We start from the raw sequence: 21,714 nt of genomic DNA, 5'->3' as shown, positions 1-21,714 counted from the left end.
TCTTTGTTTAATTCTAAGCAGGTTCCCCCATCTGTGCAACTCCTGATGATCTGAGCTGGGTGGCACGTGTGTAGACTACAGAGTGCCGATGTGTAGAAGAAAAGACACCAACAGTCTATCTACCTAAAACAGAGGCCATCCGCTGGCTCACAATGGATGTTTTTGCATTGTTGCTTCTAATTTAGGGTTTAGCACACCTTGACTCACTTAGGGACTTAAGCTTCTGAGATATACAGTAATGGTCATCCCTATTCACCTCTCAAAGTTTCACACCGGCAAAAGGTTTTCCACCAACAAGTCAAATATATAAATACAGTAAATGTACATCCAGGCAACATAAATTACCGCAAGGTGGTTTCAAACATGTGAGAATTTTTGTCCAACAGCCAATGTTTTCAGAAAATATACAAATATACATAACACATAACCGTGGTGAGATTTCTTCCTTACTTTCGCCCTATTGTGGTCATATGCCTTTAAAATGAACCGAAGATATTTAAATGTGGCCTCTGCTTTCACCCTTGAGTCTATACATGCTTGGACACAGGGGCACCTCAACAGTTTTTCATTTAAAAAAACCTGTCACCCCGATTCCATCTTGAAGCATAAATGATAGATGATCCGGCATCAAGGTCGGGGCAGAGGGTCGTGTGCCCATATTAACTGCCCTCTTCTACCGATCGACTCCTGCGCCGAGAAGGCTGCCATTGGCTCAGATGTAAACGCAAGATGACCCTTACTCTATGGTTGTGACAGATTAAAGGAGCGCCCCATTGCAAGCAAATGTCAAGTGGATGCACTAAGCCTCCACTGACTTACCTAATGCTGCACGATATTCAGTTCACAGAATATGGCATAGTCACTACCCAGTCTATCTGCTGTCATGTTCCAACTGTATGTTATGCTGTAAATAATAACAGGATAGATGGAAAGAAAGAAAAAACAAATTCATAAATTAGAGAGCTCAGCTTTGGTATATTACAAACATCCTTTTATAGGCTAACAGTATGATCCAACCTCAACATTTGTATCCAGCACACATATACTGTGGATACAGGAGCCTAAGTAAAGATGGCAGTATTCTATCAATACAATGTGCAATATGTGCATCATATTGAAAATAAGAATTGCAGCCTATCTCATCCACAGTGGTGATGCTAAACCAATTTTACTGAGTGGGCTTGGCTGGGGCCGGGGGTGCATGGGACCCACTTAGAGCTCACGTTACTTAACAGCCTGCAACAGTAGCCTATGAAATAAATATTATTTCAAGACTGCGTTGCTCAAACGTTAAGTATTCCTCTCCATTGCTTTTTGTCAGCAGTTCAAAATAAAGAGGGCGGAAAAAGAACATTCCGATATATTTCTGCATTATAAAGATAACAAGGCAGACATTAACTGAGACAGAGCCAGAAGATGTTGACAGAGCTGAAAAGAAGCAAGTCGAGTGCCAGGGAGAGAAAGCGAGAGAGAGAGGCAGTGGAATTGGAAGAGACTGGCTTTCAAAGAGAGGACACAGAGCAGGTAAGAAAGAAAGATGAAGTTCCTGAGAGTGAGAAGGCTGAGAGTGAGGAGGCTGAGAGTGAGATACGAGCAGAATGTGAGAGACGAGACAGAAAATATACTGGAACTCTCTGTGCATTTATGAGCAGTGAAGCATCAGGATTGTGGTGTTAAAAAAAATGTACCTGTCCAATGAGTGTTCATATGTGCACGAGTGCAAGTGTGTGTTTAATTTTTATTTCAATTATATTAATAGTAAGATTAAATTGATGCTTATTCAACAGGCACAGTACATACAACATTGCCTTCAAAAAAGAATGCATGCCCGAAGCATATAGGACGTTGAGCTTCAGCTAATTTACAGTCTTAGTCAGGCTTTAGGAAAAAAATAAAATAAAAAATAAGACAATTAAAAGATGCCTGAATAAGGAAATACAGTGAAGCACTTTAGACAATAGAGCACTTTAGACAATAGGCTCTTCAAAGGAGAGGAATACACAGCATTTCAGCAACATTCATTAGAGGCGACTGAAGAGACTTGCTTGGTTTTGTGTCGTGATATGGTTAACTAATGTTAGCCAGACGCAAGCTAACTCAACCAAATGTTAACACCTGGTCTGGTGGGCTACTGTTCGAATTCATAAAGTTAGCCTACACCATTTCTTGACCTTGGTTTAGAACAATACAATGTGGTTTGTAATATTCATTTCTTGTTAGTTCTGACTGTCAATCTCGTCAGGCGGATATTGGTCACTTTGAGCTTGTGGCCCTTTCTGACTAGAATTCTGAGCCATGCGCGTTTGAGCCAGGTTCAGTTTTAATAATTACTGAACTGTATAATCTTCATTTGGCAGGGAGACCACAGACTTAGTGTTACTGGGGCACTGGTCCTGTTGTCCACCACTGCTATAGAGGGACAATTTGTTAGGTCATCGCTAAACCATTTTCATTCAGGGGCATTCCATAACGCTGCTTAGCCTCGAGTGAAATAACTTACTAAACTTTCGTGATGAACAATAGTCATTTTTGAATACAAAAATGCTTTCTTTGTTTCAACGGCTAAAACGAAATTTATTAGCTTTGATAACTAGTGTTTAGTGACATTTGAGGGTGTTTTTGAAAGTCAAGCCCATGACTGAACTTTTGGCTGTACATTGTTATTTTTCCTCTTCAGTTCATGATGAGGTTGGTCCTTTTGGAGTAAATACTGTACCACAAAACACCACAAAAGGAAATAATGATATATTCCTGTGATGCTCACGAAGCTAAAATGTTGTGGGACACTGAGTTCCACAAGTCATCATGCAGTTTGAATTTCAGAGTTTTGTGCAACTTCAGGGCGTATTTTCTCCTGATTTGGAGGCAAATTACAAAATACAAATCCTTTCGAGGTCTTCAACATTTGAGGGCCAATTTTTTTCGGTTCGTCATTGAGCAATAACGCTGCAGTACATTCAAAGAGGATATGAGTTGAGCTAAGATTACAACATTTGAGTGACAGTCTTGTTTCTCACTGAGTTGTAAAGGGGTGTTTAGATTGGAGATCAAGTGGATTTGATTTTCAGGAACTCGCTTGTTGGCTGGCAGATTTGTTTTTGAAAAAGCTAAACATTTGACCTCACTTTGACGGACATCTTAATGCCGAAGCGGCAATGTGATTTCAGTCTGTGGTGCTTAATCATTTTTTTGCATGTAAATGTTTTGCAAATGCGGGCACAAGATTTATGTAACAGAGCTTTGCTGCCAAAAGTTCCAGATGCACACGAGTGTGTCTGTAAGGACTTGTTCAGCATGAGGAAACTTGTTTTTTTTTTCTAGCATGCGAGAATCTGTATTGTGTGCAGAAGGGGTGCCCAAGTCCAATCCTCGAAAACCCCTTTCCAACCTGTTTTACATATTTCCCTCCATAACACACTTGATTCAAATGATCGGGTTCGTTATCAGGTGTCTACAAAGCTTGCTGAGGAGTTGATCATTTGAATCGGCTGTAGTGGAGGACGTAAACATGTCAAACAAAATGGATAGGGGTGCCCCATGTGCACAGAATACTACAAACCTCAATTCCACTGACATTGGGATGCAAAATGTAAATAAAAACAGAATACAATGATTATTAAATCATTGTTTTAACAATTTCCTTTTAGCAAGTCTTAATAAGTCAACACTGAGGACACGAATCGTTGAAGCTCTGCCGGTGGAATTATTTTTCATTTTTGTTTGATGTAGAATCGCAGTTGCTAAATATCCCGGCTTCTCCATTGTCATATTTTATGCTTCATAATGCGTGAAACATTTTCAATGGGAGACAAGTCTGGACTGCAGGCAGGCCAGTCTAGTACCCGCACTCTTTTACGACAAAGCCACTGCTTTTGTAACACGTTCAGAATGTGGTTTGGCAATGTCTTGCTGAAATGAGCAGGGGTGTCCATGAAAGAAAAAAAACATTGCTGTCAGCATTAATTGTGCCTTGTCAGATGGGCTCACCGTGCGATTGGCACTTACGCCCTCATGCCATCACAGATACTGGCTTTTGAACTTTGCGCTTATAGCAATATGGATAAGCCTTTTCTTCTTTTGCCCAAAGGACACGATGCCCAAAAATGATTAGAAATCTGGACTTATCAGTTAACAGCACACTTTTCCACTTTGCGTTAGTCCGTCTCAGACAAGCTTGGGCCCTGAGAAGCAAGTGGCTCTTCTGGGTGTTGGGGATGCTTCTCTTATACCTCTTTTAAATTCAATATTCAGCAGTGGAGTATTCCAAAAAGTTGTTTCTCAAATTCTTCTGTTGCGCCTGCCCAGGGTTTTTTTTTTGTTGTTTTTTTTTTTGTTTGTTTGTCTGAGGGTTTTTTTGGAACAAGGTGCAGGTATCAAATTCAAAATGAGAGGGGACTGTATTTACAAGATTTTACATACATTCCATCATGGTACAAAATCACGACCATGTTCTCAAATCTTAGAGGCAGCCAAAAGACTGTTCATGCTGTCTTTGCCCGTAGAGCTCGGCACTACTGCGTTTTTTCTGCTTCACTGCCTGCTTTAAAAGAAGCAGTGTTGCTGTGTTCCTAGCCGAGGTCTTTGGAAGGTGAACGGTAATTGCTGAGGGAGGATTTAGCCTGACGTTGGAACAAAGCAGCTCTTTTGTTTTAATGAGACAGCGCTCCATTCTTTTCGAACCACACTGTAGAAATTAACCTGACACATGAATGTAACATGTAGTTTGTGTTCAGGTGTTTTTACTCAGCACGCAGAGAGAGAAACAACTGCTCCCTGATGCAGGTGATGTTCCATATTCCTCAAATAGTGAACTCTGCGCTTTTAAATGCCATGTCTCAATTAATTTGCGCGTTTCCTTTCACTAAAGGCCACACCATAAACAGACGCTTTCTTTATTCCCCACAGGAAAAATAACTGGTTTACTACACCCTCGTGTGCCATTCACCAGCACACATTACTTGCACAGCACACGTTGCACCTGTCAAGCCCAAGTGCTGCTGTATGCAGTGTGGAGAATTCTTGAGCTAAAGCTGCGTATGTCCCCAAAATAATTACGTTTTGAAAGTACATCACACTTTGTTTGACACTTGATTACTTGTTTGGGCCGTACCTGGAAATTTACACTGCATTGTTAAAATGATACAATTCAGATTTTTTTTGGAGGGGGGGGGGCACAATTATGATAGAAATCATGGCAAAAATTAGAATTACGCACCTCAACGCTCAGTGTAATTGAGCATGCAGAGGGAAGAAAATGACCCCAACTATCATCTAAATTCGTTTGTAAAATTAACATCACATCACCATGTACACTGGCAAGGATCACAGCGATCTAAAAATGCTCCCAAACATATTTCTGCAGCACAACAAATCATGTTTTTAATTACTGATTCTTGTTTTGACAAATACCAGTTAAACCTGCTTGACTGGATCATCCAAACTGCAGAGTTTGGTGGGAGGAACATTACAATGCATTTGTCTTCCAGGAATTGGCCCTTAAATAGCGTTGAGTGAGTACAGTATATAGTATGAGTGTTAATTCATCATCATACCAAGACATTCCATACTTCCAAAATCGAGGTCGATGAAGGCATACCAGTTTGCTGTGAAAAAAACAACAACCTCCAAGCACTGACCTCGACTGAATCAAATATAATAAAGATATTGCGTTTTCAATCCACTATTTGTGAACTGACCTAATTGTGACTGTTTTTGTCAAACCTAACAACTATTCTCCGAAAAATGTACCTATGACATCATGTGTATCTATTGCTCTTTCTATGACTCATTAAAGACGCTATCGAAGACCGCCGATCCTTCTGAAGTGCCATGTTAGCAGAGGAGCAGCTAGCGTTGGTCATCAGCCAGCACGAAAGGAAAAATCAGCAAAGTGGAAGATTCCACTAGTTGTCTGACTGGCAGGTGAGGCTCCTTGTGGAATTGGGGCCAGAGAGGGAGAGAGGGGTGACTTCTCAAGGTAATATCGAGAAAGGTCTGAACTGCTACAGTATTAGCATTGGTGGAAGTTAACAGGTGATTAGCTGGTAAGATACAATCAGTGCCTGATGTGTTATGTATTTCAAAAGAATAGTGTATCTATGTATCACTGACTGATTTAATTTTTAAAAATAGCTTCAGGTAATAGGAGAATACAATAGTAGTGTGACTAGTATTTTTACAGAATGCAAAAGGACAACATACAAGCCAACGTCCCCATATTTACGCCCATCCATCCATTTTCCAATCCGCTTTATCCTCACAAGGGTGCCGGAGCCTATCCCAGGTGTCTTCGGACAGTAGGCGGGGGACACCCTGAACTAGTTGCATGCCAATAGCAGGGCACACATAGACGAACGACCATCCGCGCTCACACTCACAACTCGGGACAATTTAGAGTGTCCAATCAGCCTGCCATGCATGTTTTTGGAATGTGGGAGGAAACAACCCGGAGACACGGAGAAAACCCACGCAGGCCCGGGGAGAACATGCAAACTCTACACAGGAAGGCCGGGGCCAGAATCGAACCCACGACCTCTGCACTAAGAGGCCGACGCGCTAACCTCCCCCCTGCCCCCCATATTTCCAATGCATTAAATCTGTTAGCCATTTATTGTCGTGTTTGGATTAAGTGTTCCGCTCAAGAGAGCCGGGGTTTTAACAGTGGACCCCAGGGCAGGGATCCAGGAGAGGCAAGGCAGTAGAGCAGGACCACTCGAACATCTAAAACTACTTTGGTGGCACCGTTATCCTTTTTAGTTTCAGAGCAGGCTAATTTATATTCTGAAAAGGATTCATGCTTGCAGACTTGAATTTACAGGAAATCCCATTTAGGTTTTTTGATCTTGTTTCATTCATTAGGGTGAGGGATGGATGATCGCTGTTATTTTTCCCAACACATCCTAAATATTTCTTTTCTTTTCGATACACGCAGAGGACTCCGATTGCATGTGGATACAGCAGACAATTGTAAAATCACAAACTGCTTTGGAATGATACACACGGTACCTCTGGTGAGAAAAAAAAGGTAATTGTATGGTTGGTCATACATGTTATCCTTCTCTTGTATGATATGGCCAACAAACTGAGAGAGTTCATCAGTCCTGAGATGACAAAGAGCTCATTTGTGCCTGGTTGTCACGTCTTTCAGCATCATTCTGAGCCACCTCAGCATTGACGCGCATTGTTTGTGGAGGAGAAAGCTATCAGAGGATCTGCACAAGATTAGGGCTGGCAACTGTTCCCTCAGTGGCTTCCTGTTTTGCCACAAGAATTCTTTTGGTGGGCGCAAAAAAAAAAAAAAAAAAAAGCAGCAAAACAGCACAAATTGGAAGGTTAACTCTTTCCTCTCAGTTTTATGCTTCTCAGCTTAGCCAAGCGTAAAGATTGTCTCAACAAACGGTGATAACTTCAAACCACAAAATCTTCATTTGCATCTCAGGTTTCTGTTTTTAACACAAAAGTGTTTCTTTTTCTCCCTTCTACTTGATTTTCCCTCCGCATTTTCTCCCTCACGGGCTGCATGGTCTCCCTTCCCTGCATCTAAATTGCAAATGGCAGCAAAGTCGACTGGCGGCGGAGCCTCTCAATGTCATTAGAACTGACCCTGTGGATTAACTGGAGGAGAGAGACGGTGTGTAGAAACGACGGATCAATAAACAGAGCTTATTCTCGTGGTTATTTTACTTCACTTTGGATTTGGATCTGCCTCGCTGAAATATCCACTCCACTGCGGTATCAAAAGCATAAAATTACAGCAGGATGATTCTCTCACACAAAACCCTTTACCACATTTCCTAAATTCATCCACAGCTCCACACGTCTATTTTCTTCGGCTTTTTCAAGGTCAGAGGTGAATGGGAACCTTTCATTGATGAGAAGCGGAGTACACGATGGACTAGTCATCAGTCGGTAACATATCGGTAGACAGAAAACCAGTCAATTTTGCACCTTGGGTACTTTATAGTCTCCAAACAACTTGAGCTTTGGAATGTGGTACAAACTGCAGTACTCAGATACACACAAAGAAACTGCCATAATGAGAAAAACTCCACAAAGAAACATCTAAACCCAGACTCAAACACGGACTATTCAACTGTCACGGGACTAATTCCAACTTCTTTCCACTGTAAACACTCCAAATAAGGACTGATGTTTTTGACTTTAAAAGGCTCTCAAGAAATTTTAAACAGATGGAGATTTGGCAACCTTTGCATTTGAGTGTTGCAAATAGTGGACCGACATGACTTCATTCTTGCAAGGATTCGTCATTCTGGCAGGGTGTCTTTTGAGTGACCATCGTAACGCAAACAAAGGCCTTCGTGGATCAGTGAATCAAAAACACAAAAACAGTTCTTTAAAATAAGCATACTTGGTCCCTACTGCCAAATGAATCACATCTGGTATTTGTCTATTATTGTGAAATGACAAGGAAAAGTCTTCAGGGTATATGTCGCGTGTTCTCAGATTTAATGGGTTGCAATAAGCATTTTATCTCCGTGTTGTGCACCATAAACCTATAAAAGTGCAATTAATTCCACTTCTTGTAATAAAGGCATAATGCCAAAATTGTTTGGAAATGCCACGATGATGTCTTTTAAAAAAAAAAACATGCTCACACACGTTGTTCGTCTCTGTGTGCCCTGCGATTGGCTGGCAACTGATTCAGGGTGTCCCCCGCCTACTGCCCGGAGATATCTGGGATAGGCTCCAGCACCCCCCGCGACCCTAGTGAGGATCAAGCGGTTCGGAAAATGGATGGATGGATGCTCACACACGCACATGCGCGCGCTCACACAAACGCACACGAATATGTTCAATTGATACTAAAAAGTCAAGTTCAGACTTTGACAAAGACAACGATGTTGTAATAAAGTATATCGTGCCATCTAGTGGCTAAAGATATAGCCAGTCGAGGATGGTTGCTTGAAATGAGGGGCTTCCCAACAAGTTTTCCTGACCTAAGTGAGGGGTGGTCAGTGCCAGTGGTGGCCATGCGTACATGCGTGAGTCATTCTTTCTCATAATATCCACAGTTCATGGTTTCATGGGGGGGGGGGGGGGGGGATCACTCATCCACAACAAGACCAATTACACTCAAAATCAAGCAGGAAGAAATAGAGGTAAAAAGCAACATTTTGCTCAGATTAATTTGCTGGAGAGGGCCTGCAACCTGTTTCTTTTTCATCCATCTGGTGTGACTCTGTGACTGATAAATAAATATTTTATTTTAAACTAGGACTCAAATGGGCATTATTTTGTTCGAAGGTAAACTTCAAACAAGATTCTTTTTTTCAGAGTTTAAAATGTTTTTGTTACATGCAGAAATAACATTGATTTCATAAATGCAATTCATCCCTTCATTTTTCTTCACCCGTCAAGGCTTCACATTGTGTTAAATGAAACAGACCCAGATTTCATTTTTCGTAGGTCACTTTGGGACTCAAGAGATCATCTTTATTTAACTGCTGTATATAAAATTGTTGCTTAGTGGTGTGCCCTGTGATTTTTCCAAGTGAAATCACGTCATTTTCATTTAACCAGAGCACAACCACCCTGTGTCGAAGTTAGTAAAATGCAACCCAACAGTTTGTTTACATTTATTGTGGACTAACGCAACCAGAATGCGGACATCGTTTTGAAAATGTGCCGTAATTGGCGCACAAGGTTTTGGAACCCAGGCACTGACAGGTAACAGAGCAAGGGTCAGCCGGGAAGGGGCGAGGGAGGGGCCCAACTAGCCCCGCCTACTCCATGTTGCGTCTATGCTGTAAACGCAAATTGTCGGGCGGGGCGTGGTGGGTTTGGAGTAAGAATACCATCCGTTTGTTTTCTATCGCTTTATCTTTTTATTTTTTCATCTCACAAAAAGAAAGCTTGCCATATCCAATCGCTCTCAACAAATGGCACGCCTTACAGGAAACACGCACGAAGTGGTTGATTTCTTGTACAATTGTAACTTTTGAACTGGCGGGGTGGGGTGAACGATGTTCGAGAAAACCTTTAAGGACTTTAACCTTAATTTTAACGCTCTGAATGAGAGCAACACTTTTTCGAGTGGAGATCTGGTGACTGGGCAGATTTCCTTCGAGCTCTCCAAGGTGACAAAGATTCGATCAATCACAATGTGTGTGTCGGGAAAGGCAGACGTCCACTGGTCCTCCGGAAGCAGGAAACGTAGAAGGACGTATCATGCAAAGATTGACTTTTTCAATCTCAAAAGCATGATTTTGCAAGAAGGAGGTAGGTGCCTGCCAATTCCGCCTCCTGCACCACAACATTATAAACTACAGTATGGCACTCACACCGACGACATAATGCGATCCCGTACAATTGCCGCAAACATAAATCTGTCTTTACTTAGGCAATAATGCTCTCTATTACAAGTAATTATGCATTTTACTGCAAGTGCTCTCATTGCTGGGGGAGGGGGGGATTATATATGTAGCACCTATCCAGTGGATACTCTCATCAAACATCCCATTGTATGAAAACATAAATTGGTTGCTCCGATACATTGTCAACTAAACAAATTGATAGAGAAAAACTTTTGAATCTCTGTAGATTTAACCTGTGTAAAAAAAAAAATAAAGTGGCCGTTGAGTTTGGTATGGTGTCACAACGCTCCTTCCCCTTTGCAGCTGTTGGGGGCCCCGCTCCTCTTCCTCCTGGCAGGCATGTGTATTCATTCACATGTCAGATCCCGCAAGGGTAAGAACCTTTTGTGTGTCAATCCTGTACGCTGTCATCTTTTTGTGTTTTACCTACTCCTGTGACCCTAAAAATAAACTTACTGAGATAGATTTCAACTTATGCAGGATACACTCACCTGCCACTGTAGTAGTTCAACTGACAAATGATAAATTGCTTTTTTTTTTTTCAATCAGTACATCAAATATGGTGAACAGGTGATAAACATATCGTCCGTGCAGTTGAGGTTGGAGGTTCAAATCCGGCCGAGTGGTGCTACATTTAAAAAAATTGCATGTTAAGTTCATCGAAGACTCTAAATCAGTGGTGTCCAGACTACGGCCCGGGGTCTATTTGCCGCCTGTCATCCTTATTTTTTTTGTGTGTGTGTGATAAATGGATTAGAAAATGGATGGATGGAAGTAAACACTGCTTTAAAAATGGTCATCTCATTTCAAATTACTCTTGTTTTAGCTTTGAATGTGAAGTTCTCATCGGGGCAAGGGTGGACCTACTCTAGCGAGATACGGAGCTGCAGGCTAACACAAAATCATGAAAAACTACTTGTCTTATCACCTTTCACTGATAAATAAAAATAGCAACACAAAAAAAAAAGCTAAAATTACTGTCATACATAATTTCTTTCTTAGTTTTAGGATGAGGAAATAAAGTAGAAGAATGTCAAAGGGGCATTTGCATTCTTTGATTTTTCTGTATGCAGCTTTCGGATGAAAAAGTTTGGACAGCCCCTGCTCTCAATTGTCCTTCAATGTGAGTTGAATGTTTGTGTCCTGCGAATGGCTAGCAACCACTTCACGGTGTATTACGACAATATCGATAGTCGAGGTTTGTCCTTTGTAGTGATGGAATTAGGCGTACATAGTTTCCGCAGTTTTGTCCACTGCACATCCACAATGTCAGAGTCCTGTTCAAATACATCCCAAACAATTGAACAAGTGTACCTAATAAAATATCACGTGAGTGGACCTGAAATAGGTTGGTTTTCTACACGTAATGGATTTTTAAAGGAAATTATGAATGATTGCTATTTAGATGTGATGACTTTTGTCATGTCATGTTCATCAATGCAGAGACTTTCCATCCAGTTTCCGTGGGCCTCATGGACAAATCGTCTACAATCTGACAGTGGGCATTGACAGGCCGTGGCATATGTCAAGGGATTTTGTGACACAGTTGAACTTTGTGCATCATGTTGATTCCAATCAGCCAGAGCTTATGGTAAGTTCTCGTTTACACGCTCATCATTAGCTCTTGCAGATTCAGAATATGGACTGCTGCATTCTATAGACCCCATTTTCCTCCCATATTCCAAAAACATGTATGTTAGGTTTATTGAAGATTCTAAATTGTCCTTTTGGTATTTTAGGGCAAATGGTTGTTTTTCTGTTTGTCTATATAAGATAAGATAAGATATCCTTTATTAGTCCCACACTGGGGAAATGTACAATTTATATGTGTACCAAGAGAAAAAAAAAATCTGGTACCATGCTGCCTGTTCATTTAGGTTGGTCAAAATCATTTCTGTTTCATGTTCTATGGTCTTTTGTGAAATTCTCATTCCTCTTTGCATCATTGGTCCTCTTCTATGATAGTGATAACAAAAACACACTGGTACAGGTTATCATTTAGATGCTCACCAAACTGAATGTTCAGCCTTTATGGTTTGTTGACATCCCGCATAAGACTATTCAAACTTGTGTTTTTGGTGCAAACTATGAGGCACATTTTCCACCCAAATTGTGAGCTTTGTACTGAGCTGTTGTCTCCCCCCCCCCCCTCCCCCCCAGTCTCCCCTCTCAGGCTCCAACAGCATGAGCGTGTGCTCGCTTAGTTGTATCTCCGGTCCGATCACAATGACAGCCAGCGTGGGAAAAAAAGGCTTCACACGAGGTAATGTTCAACCCCCCCCCCCCCTCCCCAATTCACCTGTGTGAAATTTCCACTCATTGAATTCATGTTTACACACTTTTTGCAGGTGAAACCATCCGGATCATTTGCAACTTCAGTAACGCTTCATCTCGTACGGTGACTCCGAAGGCCAAGCTGAAACAGAAGCAGCAATACTACACACGTGAAGGGGTCCAGAGAAGGTTAATTGTGAAAAAATTGGACTCTGTGACTGGGCTGCCAATCAGTGCTCACACCGAAGAAACACACACTGAGATGATGCTTACCATTCCTGCTGAATCATCCCTCACCATCTCCAACTGCAGCCTCCTTCACGTTGAGTACGAAATTGAGGTAAGAACGACCAATTGGAATAACTTTAAGTCCTCTTGACTATTTCGATTTTTGATCATTTCCTGTTTTGTGTCTCTTGTAGCTCAGCCTTTGTCAAAGAGCTTCCCCGGACCTCACCGTGCTGTTTCCCATCGTACTTTGTGACATCCCTTTACGTCCACATTATGTAGACTAGCCTTTTGAGAGTACTTTTTATCAGATGGGGATGCAGTACTTTTGAGTTTACAGTTCGGTGGTCTTGCCCTGTTACTGGAAATGCCTTGTACCTCAAAGCTCTTCTCATGAGGCTCGCCCAGTCTCATTACCTTTTCCATTTGGTTTTATTACATTATGAACGATGCAAACTTTGTATTGAACAAACTTTGGGACTGCCCCATATATGGTTTGCAGTATTTTCAAGGTATTACACTTTTAACAATGTATTTGCACAGCCCAAACTTTAGGGACACTTCAATTTGATTGAATGAGTCAATAGAAGAGTTGTTCAAAAAGTATTTGTTTACCATTGTAATGTGGTTCGATTTTTGATTGAAGTTGCGTGTTTTTAATGTTTGACCGTCTCCTCTCGTGCTGAATAAGGTATCTAACATATATGTGAGGCAGATGTGGTGACCAGTAGGCCACCAGTTCAAATTACCAGAAAGAAAAAACGCTTTTTTTTGAGCTTCATCCTGTCATTTGAAGCGGACTGAAACAAATGCGTTCCCTGTTCTTCCGATCCGATCCGATCCTGGGCAATCGGCCCCCGTCAGGGACTTGCCCCCCCTCCCGGGTCCCACACCCGGCACGAATCCCGTTGGTGTCTTGCAAGGTTCCCCGCCAACATTTCCTTCCCACACCTCCCGCAAGCCACCGTTCTCCCTCCGCGACCCCCCTCCCCATTCGCCCTTCGTTTCCCCCCAGCCCCCCCTCCACACGCCCCGCCCGCTCCCTCCCTTCTCCCTCCTCCCTTCTCCCCCTCATTCTCTCCGTCCACTCTTTCACAGCCTCTCACGTGTCTGGCATAGTTTGCTTTCGTCACCCACCTTTCACACCCTCCGCACTGTCTCCTTTCTCCCTTCTCCTCATACGCTCCTCCCGTGCAACTCCTTTCGTGACTTATTTTATTCCCTTTCAACCCAAACCTCCTCCCACACTTCCCACACTCAAACTCCACCTGTTCCTCGTTCCTGCGGTGTATGCGTTTTTCGTGCATGGTTAGACCAGCTCTACACCTGCATACTTTTCCGCACCCCTCATACCTACATACCAACCCGTCATTCACTCTCCTAACATTCCTTCCCAGTCTCTCCTCGTTCCTACCCACCTTATATCTGTGACCCTTCTGATTTTCCCATTTATACAGGTGATCCATTCGCTCGCTCACTCTCCGCTTCCATCCTTCCCTATCACTCGTCAATCTTTCCACCTCCGTCCAGTCCATTCCTGCATTCCTCATCACTCTCTTCCAGTACAACACCGTCTTCCTTTTGTGCCCCATCTTCTTCCCTCTTCCTTCCAATTCCTCCCACCATCCCAATACCATAGCTTTTGTTAGTCTTTCATTCCCCATACGCATCACATGTCCGATTCTCTGCAACACTCTCCTCTCAATTTTCCATTCAACGGATTTTACTCCCAACATTTTCCTCACGTCATACATATTCACTCCCCTTTCTTGCATTTGCCTCAGTGGTTCTCCATTTCTATCACTCCACACATACCTATAGCACCTATCCATCCACTTCTGTAGTTTCCCCACATCCCTCTTCAACCACGTTCTTACCTGACAGTCATACAACAAGCTGCTCTCCACACACGCCTCTACTACTCTCCCTTGCCACCGCTTTGATAGTCGTGTCCCTTTCAGCCACCCTTTCACACTCCCCCATAGCAGTCCTGCCCTTCTGATCCTGTTCTTCACGTCTGCCTGAGTACCAATCCAGCTTCCTAACACTCTAATCTCCTCCCCCTCTTGCGTTCCAAACTCCAGCACCTCCTCCTTCTCCTCATTGTTCCTCTCTTCCCACTGCGTCATCACACTTTTCACCCTCCTTACACTCTCGTGTATCTCTCCTTTCGTTCCCACTATAGTAGTGTCATCTGCAAACAAGGCGCTCGATACCCACACTTCTTTTGTTTCCGAGCTCCCTCTCTCCCAGCCATGTTCCCCTGCGAACGACCCTCCCGGTATCCACTTCCACACCACCATTTTCTCCTCCCTGCCATCTCGGTTCCTCGCCGCCAGTGCCTGCCTCATCACCGCCTGATGGTAGATATTAAAGAGGATCGGCGATGTAGAGCATCCTTCTCGCAGCCCTCTTGCTGGCATCCATCCTCCACTCACTCCCTCCCTTCCCCTCACCTTGTACTCTGTCGTCTCATGCAGGTCCATGATGGTATCCAGACATTTGCCCTTTAGCCCATTCCAGCCCGTTCCAGCAACATCCACAACGCTGGTTTACTCACTCTCGGATACGCCTTTTTCAAATCTAACAGTCTTGCACATGGCCAGTCGTCATCCTTCATATCCTTCACCCCTTCCTGAGTCACTCTTCTCTTACAATCTTTTACATCCTCCTGTATGCGTACCATCATCTGCGTTACATCCGCTGTGGACCTCCCTTTCCTAAAGCCCGCTTGGTTTTCGTCAAGGAGCCTCAGGTGTTCGGCCCACCAATTCAGTCGCTTCGCTAACACTCTTCCTAACACCCTGCTGCACATACTCAGCAGGCACACTCCCCTGTAGTTGTTTCTGTCATTCCTGTCCCCCTTCTTATGTAACGGTACCATCAGTCCCCCTTTTACACTTCTATCCCACTGGTCCGCCCTCTGCTCAAACATCTCCCTCACTATCTTAATCCCTCTTTCTAACACTTCCTCACACGCATTCCGTAAATATCCTATTCTCACCCCATCCTCTCCCGGTGCCGACTCTCGTATCTCCCACACAGCCTCCATGATTTCCTCCCTCTCTGGTACCTCATTCATGATCTTATTTGCTTCGCTCGCCCTACTATCGTCCCTGAGATCTACGGCTCCTCGAACCGCCTCCTCAATCACTCTTGGTTCTTCCTCGTACCTCTCTCTCGACACACTTTCAAAATGCTCCCTAAACTCATTTGCTGTCACAGTCGTGCTCCGAGCGGCCGGTTTATCCCTCTTTCCTATCTTCCTCAAACATTTGTACATTTCGCCAATCCTCCCTCTAGAACATGCTTCCTGACAGTCCTCAATCACTCCTTCCCACCAGTCTCTTTCCAGCCTCCTCAGCAACTTCTTCAATTCCTTTCGCGCTTCCTTCACTTCCGCTTTTAGTCTGGTGAGCTCTTCTTCCATCTCCCCCACTCCTCTCCCTCCTCCCCTCACTCTTAGCCTTCTCCTCGCATTCAGTGTCTCCATTTTCTTATTCCTTCTGTCTACCCTCTCCCATACCCTCTTCTTTATCTCTTCTATCTCCTCCTCTCTCCCTACCGTCCAAGGGTTGGATATTTCTCTTCTCTCCCTTCCACATACCTCCACTGCTGTTTCCACCATTATTTTCGCCAGCTCCGTCCACCCGCACTCCTTTACCAGTCCTTCCTTGTTCAACTCCCCCAATTTCTCTCTTGTCCTCTCCTCATATTCTTTTTTCTTCTCCTCCACTTTCAACACCTCCCACTTCGCTTGCACCACTCTCCCCTGGATCCTCTCTTCTGTCCTCCATCTCTTCCACTTCCCATTCACCTGCATACACACCGGCCTATGATCTGACAATTCATACTCACTCATAGTCCACATCCTTTTCACCATGCGGTGTCTCTCATTCCCTTTCACCAGAAATCCATCCAACTCATACCATTTTCCACTCGCCATGTGTCGCCACGTCCCCCTCCTTCTAAACCTCCTATAGCTGTTAACATATGCCAGATCGTGCTCCTGACACCATTCTATTAGGTCCCTTCCGGCTTCATTCATCCTCCCCAACCCATGCCCCCCACACACTCCTCCTATCTTCACATTCGTTCCCACACTTGCATTGAAGTCTCCTCCAATCACCAGTCTTTCACTCCCTCCCATCGCCACCTGACTCCCCATATCTCGTCGGCATCTCTCCATTTCTCGTTCATCCGTTCCCCAGCTCGGTTGATAGACTGATTCTTCTTCTTCTTTGCACCATTTTCCATATAACATGAATGTGATTTTGGCTGATTGATATATAACAGGGAAGCTGCATATATACCTTGAATGTTTAGCCTCGATGAAATTAATATGGACCATATTCGTGAACCTGACGCAGTCTTTGCGGTTTAATTGGTAGTTTTACACTTTTTTTTTTACAACTTTACATACATATTAGTAATATGCAAATAAATACCTAAACATTTTATTCTAATATTGCCGCACACATTTTACTCTCACTCATCACACTGCAGCGATGCTTTTTTTAAATGCAATTGTCATGGTTATGTAAGCTTATGTTATATTATTAATTATCATTTTATGTTTGAGCATCATATTTCATGTTAAGCATACCTAAATTATATTCTGTTGTTTAATAATTGCTTAGACATTTTTTTATGTTGATAGGTTCTGATTGGCTGTTAAAGTAAGAGAAGCAGGAAGTGATTTTAGTTACGGGAGTTGTGTTCTCGGACGTGCTGCGGTGCAGACGTTTTTTTTTTCTTTTTCTCTTTTTATTAAACTGCATTGAAGGATTCCATCTCTCTATCTGTCATTCGCAAAGAAGAGCCATCCACTGTAAACAACGAACCCCTCAACTTACAGTTATACTATCACGTTGCCTCCCTTTTGAAATGTTTGATAAATAAAGTGTAATTCACGTTGCTAACATATGGGGGCAGTATTTTTTTGATTAAATTACGGTCATCGATCCATTCGAATCTGTTGAATCCATTTTATTCATTGCGATCATTGGTTGGGAAATTTAGTGGACTACTCTGGTGTATATTCCGCTGTATAGATTTTTGTAGCCCATCATACAGAGAAGCGGACAAACAAAAAGTTAAGAGTGGGCATGCAAACAGTGAATACATGTGGGAAAAGATTTTCACAGGAATAACGAAGGGCACGAGAACATTTAGCACCTGTCAGGTGTAGCGCCCTGTAAAATTAAGGTTTAATCATTACCCATAACTCCTTAGAAGAAAGCTAAACCTTGCTCCTCGTATCTCAGTTGAAACAGAAGTACTGTAGTGTTGATTGCCCGTCGGATCTTTAGTCATGCAGTCCGTCGTGTCAAATCATGTGAAGAACTTTTCTGTGGAATACAACCTAACTAACCGAAGCAATGTGTTCAGCAGCGGGGATTACATTACGGGACGTGTTGCATTCGAAGTGACAAGAGACTGCAAAATAGATTCGCTGTGGGTCAAGATGAAAGGAAAAGCAAAAGTCAGATGGTTTGAACATTATGGAAAAACAGTTGTGGTATACAAAAACAAAGAGAAATACTTCAGTATCAAGACATTTATCATTCAGGATGGCTATGGTGAGTCAGTTATCTGCAATAAGTCAGACATGACCAACCTGCTGAAAATCGTGTGTACATTTCTTCAATACCGCAGTGGCTTTGTATTTTGTTTTGATCTGAAATACTCTGAGTGCATATAATTTTCAGTGCTTTTTTTTTTGGAATGCTTTTTTTTCATAACCATTTCATAAGTTTTTGCACACACAAAATATATACAGTGCTGTGAAATTGTATTTCTGAATTGAATCGTTACATTTTAAAATAGGTCTAAATTTACAAACATTGGTTTGAAGTTGCTATGATTGCTGATCCTTTGAGTGTAGCTAACTTGACTCGAAATATGAAGTCGACCCACATGATTTGCCTCCGTAGGCCACATAAAATTATGACGTGGGCCGAGTCTGACCTGCAGGCCTTTTTAATTCAGTACCAGCCAATTCTAGACCAAGTCTGAAAAGATGTTTAAAAACATCTTTGGGAGTGAGGTCTATGTTACAGTAAAATACTACTATTTTAAAAAAAAAATGCTTTTTACAATTACAGTAAAACATCTGCCTGGTTAATGATGAATATGTGTGCTTCGATATTTTGATGGTACTTGTAGGACTAAGAATTTTGTATATGGTACCTGGATAAAAAAAGAGAGAGAGAGAGTGGGAGGAACACTGGTTTAAGCAGTTCCATACGTGTCCAAACATGATAGGCATGCAGGAATGTATAGATAAAAGTGCAATGAAAAAAAGTATGATTACAGAGTCATATACCAGTTTGACATTTACATTTTTCAGGTAATAATGTTGTCACTCGTGGTTCCCACACGTACCCATTCACCTTTCAAATCCCCCAACTGTGAGTTTTATCTTTGCTCCAAATACTGTAATATCAACTTAAGATCCCGCAGATGTGCTGCTTATTTGCTAAATATGTTTGCCCAACTTTGATCTCCTCCAGAAACCTTCCGTCGTCATTCAAGGGCTCACATGGAAAAATCAAGTACACTTTGGAGGCAAATCTGAGCAGGTCGATGAGAACTGACTGCAAAGCCAAAACTCATTTCCGTGTCATCAATAAAAGACACAGTGACATGTTTTTGACGGTACTGCCATCTTGCGGGACACAATACATGGTCAAGTTGCTTTCAAACTCTGGCATACGCACTTTCTAACTTCTTCACAATCCCCACCCCTCTCACCACCACCATCTTAGTCTCCACAGCAAGGCATCACTGAGAAGAAAATGAACATCTTCTCTTCAGGAACAGTTCAAATGGAAGTAAATATTGAGAAAACTGGCTTCTTTCAAGGTAAGATGTTGTCTTTACGGGTGCATTCAGAAATTCACTCTGACGCCCAAACACGACTCTGAGAGTGGGGTCTTTTTTGGGGCACTCTGAAAAACCAAATGGCATATTTGAACAACGCTCTGAGTATTCCAAAAGTCGCAGTGAAGCAGAACATGCTCAGAGGGAATTTCCTTATCGAAACCTAAATCACATTTACGGGCATGGACATAAAAAGTCTACACATCCTGTTCAAATGTTCAGGTTTATAATAGAAATAGACCAATTTTTTTTCACACACACTTATGCAACCACACTATCTCAGTGTTTTTTCTTCTTCTTCTTTTTTTAAATTCAATTGTAAAGGTTATTGGTCATAGTGGAAAATGCAAATAACATATCATGGTCTCATATTTTCAACTGAAAGTTGGTTTTTGCACCGGAGGGTGTGGACTTCTCATATGTAGTGGAACTCAAAGTCCTCTTGCACTATATGTTTTTTGGATTAGGTATGAATTGTTTTTGCAATTGGTAATTTGCTGCGGGTGGAGGAGAGACAACATGAAGTTTTGAAATTGAATCGTGTGTTGAACCAGCACTCCGTACACAATGCCACGCCGTGAAATCAAATACCAACTCAACTCATAAACAATTCATTTGTTTTATTTTGAAAGAGATAACACGCACACTGATATCTCATTTCTTTTTTTTGCAGGTGAAGGCATTAAGGTGGTGGCCTATATTTTAAACCGATCATCTCGCGGCATCAGGCCCAAGTACTGCTTGTATAAGAAATACAGCTATTTTGCAAGTAGCAAGAGGAGAGTTGAAACCAAGAACATCCTAAAAGAGGTGGGTGAGTCCATCCCTCCTTCTGCAGGTCACTCAGTAACCAGGATCATCAGCATCCCTCCCACTACATGTGCGTCCATCTTAAACTGCAACATCATCAAAGCAGAGTACCGACTCAAGGTGTGTGTGTTGATTTGATATGTTTACAATATGGTGTTTATATAATTGAGGTAGCCCTAATGGGTGAACCGGCTCTGATTACGACGGTCACCAATCTCACCCACAAGGAGAAAACTTTGCTGATCTTACGATAGCTATGTAACCAAAGAAGGGAAAACAAATGAAGCATACAAAAAACAAGTCATTGAAATCATTTCATATAATGTACTTTTTTTCTTTCCTAATACTAGGTGTACCTCGATGTCAAGTATGCCTCAGACCCGGAGATCAAGTTCCCAGTGGTTGTCTTGCCATCTCTCCAGGGATCTGTTGAGCAGCAATTGCCCACGAAGCCTGGCTTTGAACACAATTCAAACATGGGTGGGAACATGAACTTCATGCAAGAGCCAAACTCATCACCTCCCCCACTCTATGAGGATTGCATGATGTACCCACCCTCGACTGGTTTGGATGGGAAATCTTAGAAGCTACTGTCGGGGTCACAGTGATACAATTGGTTAGCCCATCACAGTCATACGTTTTGCGTTACAATCTCGAGCATTGAACAATCGAAATTGCCAACGTAGGTGAATGTGCGTGTGAATGGTTGTTATTTATACATGCACTGTGATTGACTGGTGACCACTCCAGATTGAAACCAGCCGCTCGCCAAAAAGCTAGCAGGAGTCAACTCCAAGTGATATGTGACCTTGATTAGCACAAGTGGTAGAAAACGATTGCAATGGATGGATGAATTTTAGTCAGTTCTCTTTTACAAGGCCGAATGAAGAACAACTGCAACATCTTTCTTAAATTGTTGTATTATTGGATTGTTTTAGCTGGTCATTTTGCAATTAAAACGAAGTGAAGAAAAATCATTTTATTTTACACTCTTGTATTAAATTACATTACAGTCAACAAAGTAGCAACGCAAGAGCACAAAAGCCAGTCTCCGCACAGTAAAGAAGCCGACATTAGTCTTGGCTGCTAGATTGGGACCATGACTTATATGTAATGGAGTGTCACTATTAACATAAAATCGTTTCAATCTGAAGATTTATATTTTGGCATCCAGAATTGATTA

At 42.4% G+C, this 21,714-nt stretch overlaps 2 protein-coding genes across 2 annotated transcripts; both read left to right on the top strand.

The window, feature by feature from the left end:
• Positions 1 to 9,779: 9,779 nt before the first annotated feature.
• Positions 9,780 to 17,758, top strand: LOC147204734 (arrestin domain-containing protein 3-like). The gene is made up of 6 exons (XM_086111971.1): positions 9,780 to 10,239; positions 10,638 to 10,707; positions 11,778 to 11,925; positions 12,495 to 12,597; positions 12,683 to 12,948; positions 13,031 to 17,758. The coding sequence occupies exons 1-6, from the start codon at positions 9,984 to 9,986 to the stop codon at positions 13,121 to 13,123; spliced, it is 936 nt and encodes a 311-aa protein (XP_085968097.1). The 5' UTR covers positions 9,780 to 9,983; the 3' UTR covers positions 13,124 to 17,758.
• Positions 17,759 to 18,150: 392 nt separating this feature from the next.
• Positions 18,151 to 21,115, top strand: LOC147204733 (arrestin domain-containing protein 3-like). Its single transcript, XM_086112069.1, has 6 exons — positions 18,151 to 18,418; positions 19,189 to 19,249; positions 19,352 to 19,496; positions 19,607 to 19,703; positions 20,395 to 20,651; positions 20,882 to 21,115. Exons 1-6 carry the CDS (start codon positions 18,151 to 18,153, stop codon positions 21,113 to 21,115), a joined length of 1,062 nt encoding a protein of 353 aa, XP_085968195.1.
• The last annotated feature ends 599 nt before the right edge of the window (positions 21,116 to 21,714 follow it).

This window comes from Hippocampus guttulatus, chromosome 5, assembly GCF_054856545.1.
Source record: "Hippocampus guttulatus isolate MCC_2025c chromosome 5, RoL_Hgut_1.0, whole genome shotgun sequence".
Lineage (NCBI taxonomy): Eukaryota > Metazoa > Chordata > Actinopteri > Syngnathiformes > Syngnathidae > Hippocampus > Hippocampus guttulatus.
The sequence above is the reverse complement of the archived record's forward strand: the minus strand, read 5'-3'. Positions and strand labels throughout refer to the sequence as shown.